This window comes from Ostrea edulis, chromosome 8, assembly GCF_947568905.1.
Source record: "Ostrea edulis chromosome 8, xbOstEdul1.1, whole genome shotgun sequence".
NCBI lineage: Eukaryota > Metazoa > Mollusca > Bivalvia > Ostreida > Ostreidae > Ostrea > Ostrea edulis.
The window spans coordinates 17,346,436-17,350,112 of NC_079171.1; the positions used below are offsets into that span (position 1 = coordinate 17,346,436).

At 38.5% G+C, this 3,677-nt stretch overlaps 1 protein-coding gene across 1 annotated transcript; it reads right to left on the minus strand.

The window, feature by feature from the left end:
• Positions 1 to 497: 497 nt before the first annotated feature.
• Positions 498 to 3,438, minus strand: LOC125662898 (protein qua-1-like). Its single transcript, XM_048895243.2, has 2 exons — positions 678 to 3,438; positions 498 to 589 (listed from the first exon to the last, which is right to left on the minus strand). The coding sequence occupies exon 1, from the start codon at positions 3,436 to 3,438 to the stop codon at positions 697 to 699; it is 2,742 nt and encodes a 913-aa protein (XP_048751200.1). The 3' UTR covers positions 498 to 589; positions 678 to 696.
• Positions 3,439 to 3,677: the final 239 nt, after the last annotated feature.

Genomic DNA, 3,677 nt, shown 5'->3' on the forward strand with positions numbered 1-3,677 from the left:
CAACCATAGATATATCAACATAAGAAAAAATCTTACTTTACATTTATTGCTTTGCCTCGGACTAGAAATGACGCTCTGTTATTGGATAAAACGCATCACGTGACTGTCATCTAATATTACTTTTGTTACTGTTTACGAAAATTTGTCGGCTTTTGAATTGTTTTGTCGAGGACCAATAACTTAAAGATTAACATGTAAAAAGACATTCTGGCCGCCATGTTGCCGTCTAACTGTGCTACTCGTCGTCTACAGAGGCGGCAATCACGTGACGCGCTTTAGTCAATAACAGAACATTATTCTAGATAGTCCGAGGCAAAAATATTTCTTTAGGCGGCGAGTAGCAAAAGTTAGATGGCAATATGGCGTCCAGAACATCTTTTTATCAAAGATATTCGTTCTGGTTTGCTCAAGTTACCTGGTCTTCCCGTTGACAATAAATTTGGACATGGGTTTTATTATTTCAATTATCACATCCGAGATCTGTTTTTCAACATGTTCGAATATATATGTTTCTCCTAATTATGACAAATTAGAAAGAGTAGTTAATTTCTTTCAACCTTTATTATCCCATATAAACACACTCCAAGATCTGGAAATAAAAAGACAACTATTAGTTTCCAGAATATTTAAATTAAAAAACAACATATGTATATAACAATACGAAAGAAACAATTTACCTTAGAACTTGAATAATCTTTAATAGCTATGTTTGTATTTCTTTTTGTAGTATTTTTTGGCGAATGGTTTCCGCCATCGGTAATGGCCATTTTTGTCTCCATTACCATCGTCTCCATTACCATTGTCACCATTACCGTCATCACCATTGCCATTGTCGTCGCCACCATTCTTGCCGTAGTAATAGTATTTGCTGGGGTAATATGATTTGGTTGGATTCCTGTATTTATATGACTTGTATGGGTAATACAAAGAGTCCTTTCCGTTATCTCCATTCCCATCATCGCCGTTTCCATTGTCACCATTTCCATCATCACCATTACCATTTTTGCCGTTGTTGTCTCCATTTTTTCCTCCATAATAATATTTGCTGGGGTACCATGATTTGTACTTATATGTCTTGTACGGCTTGTATGGTTTGTATGGATAATACCAAGAGTCCTTTCCTTTATCTCCATTTCCATCATCCCCGTTTCCATTGTCACCATTTCCATCATCACCATTACCATTTTTGCCGTTGTCATCTCCATTCTTTCCATAGTAATATTTGCTGGGGTACCATGATTTGTACTTATATGCCTTGTACGGCTTGTATGGTTTGTATGGTTGATACCAAGAGTCCTTTCCGTTATCTCCATTTCCATCATCGCCGTTTCCATTGTCACCATTTCCATCATCACCATTACCATTTTTGCCGTTGTCATCTCCATTCTTTCCATAATAATATTTGCTGGGGTACCATGATTTGTATTTATATGCCTTGTACGGCTTGTATGGTTTGTATGGTTGATACCAAGAGTCCTTTCCATTATCTCCATTTCCATCATCGCCGTTTCCATTGTCACCATTTCCATCATCACCATTACCATTTTTGCCGTTGTCGTCTCCATTTCCTCCATAATAATATTTGCTGGGGTACCATGATTTGTACTTATATGCCTTGTACGACTTGTATGGTTTGTATGGTTGATACCAAGAGTCCTTTCCATTATCTCCATTTCCATCATCACCGTTTCCATTGTCACCATTTCCATCATCACCATTACCATTTTTGCCGTTGTCGTCTCCATTTCCTCCATAATAATATTTGCTGGAGTACCATGATTTGTATTTATATGGCTTGTATGGTTTGTATGGGTAATACCAAGAGTCCTTTCCGTTATCTCCATTTCCATCATCCCCGTTTCCATTGTCACCATTTCCATCATCACCATTACCATTTTTGCCGTTGTCATCTCCATTCTTTCCATAGTAATATTTGCTGGGGTACCATGATTTGTACTTATATGCCTTGTACGGCTTGTATGGTTTGTATGGTTGATACCAAGAGTCCTTTCCGTTATCTCCATTTCCATCATCGCCGTTTCCATTGTCACCATTTCCATCATCACCATTACCATTTTTGCCGTTGTCATCTCCATTCTTTCCATAGTAATATTTGCTGGGGTACCATGATTTGTACTTATATGCCTTGTACGGCTTGTATGGTTTGTATGGTTGATACCAAGAGTCTTTTCCGTTATCTCCATTTCCATCATCACCGTTTCCATTGTCATCATTTCCATCATCACCATTACCATTTTTGCCGTTGTCATCTCCATTCTTTCCATAGTAATATTTGCTGGGGTACCATGATTTGTACTTATATGCCTTGTACGGCTTGTATGGTTTGTATGGTTGATACCAAGAGTCCTTTCCGTTATCTCCATTTCCATCATCGCCGTTTCCATTGTCACCATTTCCATCATCACCATTACCATTTTTGCCGTTGTCATCTCCATTCTTTCCATAATAATATTTGCTGGGGTACCATGATTTGTACTTATATGCCTTGTACGGCTTGTATGGTTTGTATGGTTGATACCAAGAGTCCTTTCCGTTATCTCCATTTCCATCATCGCCGTTTCCATTGTCACCATTTCCATCATCACCATTACCATTTTTGCCGTTGTCATCTCCATTCTTTCCATAATAATATTTGCTGGGGTACCATGATTTGTATTTATATGCCTTGTACGGCTTGTATGGTTTGTATGGTTTGTATGGATAGTACACAGAGCCCATCCCGTCATCTCCATTACCATTTCCGTCATCTCCATTACCATTTCCGTTATCATCTTTCCCGTTTCCATTATCTCCATTTCCGTTGTCGTCCCCGTAGTAGTATTTAGAAGGATAATACGAAATATCCTTGGTATAAGGATATCCGAGTTTGAACTTGTACGGATAATATGATTTATGTGGTTTGTATGGGTACCAGGAATCCTTTCCATCATCGCCATTTCCATTTCCATTATCCCCATTTCCGTTGTCACTTTTCCCATTGCCATTCTTGTCTTTCTTCCCATCGTCGTAACCATAATATTTCCATGGATAGTAATGCCCATTTTTTCCATTATCTCCATTCCCATTACTTTTTTCTCCGCTACCATTGTCTTTTCCATTACCATTTCCGCTGTTACCGTCTTTACCATAATAGTAACTGTATTTCCCAGGGTAATGATAACCACCCTTCCCGTTGTCTCCATTTCCGTTTCCATCGTCTCCATTTCCGTCGTCCCCGTTCCCGCCATTTCCTTTATCTTTGCCGCCTCCGTAATAGTAGGGATTGTAATCGAACTTCTTATCATAGTAATCCCAGTAATCCCACTTTTTCCCCTTGCTGTAAGACGTATCAAATCCGCCCCCGTAGTAATCCGAGAAGGCCGCTAGATCCGTCACACAGGCGGCGAGGACACAAAGACAGGCCAGATAAGTTGTCATGGCTGAGGCAGGTCCCTGCAAACCAGGAAAATCAGTCTATCTTAACAATAGGATTTAGTTTATGTAACTGCGATGTTAAGAGAAAATTTTCACCTTAATCTTGAAATCATTTACAGAAATTGATATGTTTAATTTAGTCTAAATCTTTGTGCTTTATGAAAACACTTTTTAGTATCATATTGTAATTTCCTTTCAAAAACTCTTAATTGTGGAAAGATTTCACCTTTTATCCTGTAGAA

What these genes read in the sequence shown, in the direction of transcription:
- LOC125662898 (XM_048895243.2), bottom strand. Translation starts at nt 3,438, where the DNA reads ATGACAACTTATCTGGCCTGTCTTTGTGTCCTCGCCGCCTGTGTGACG.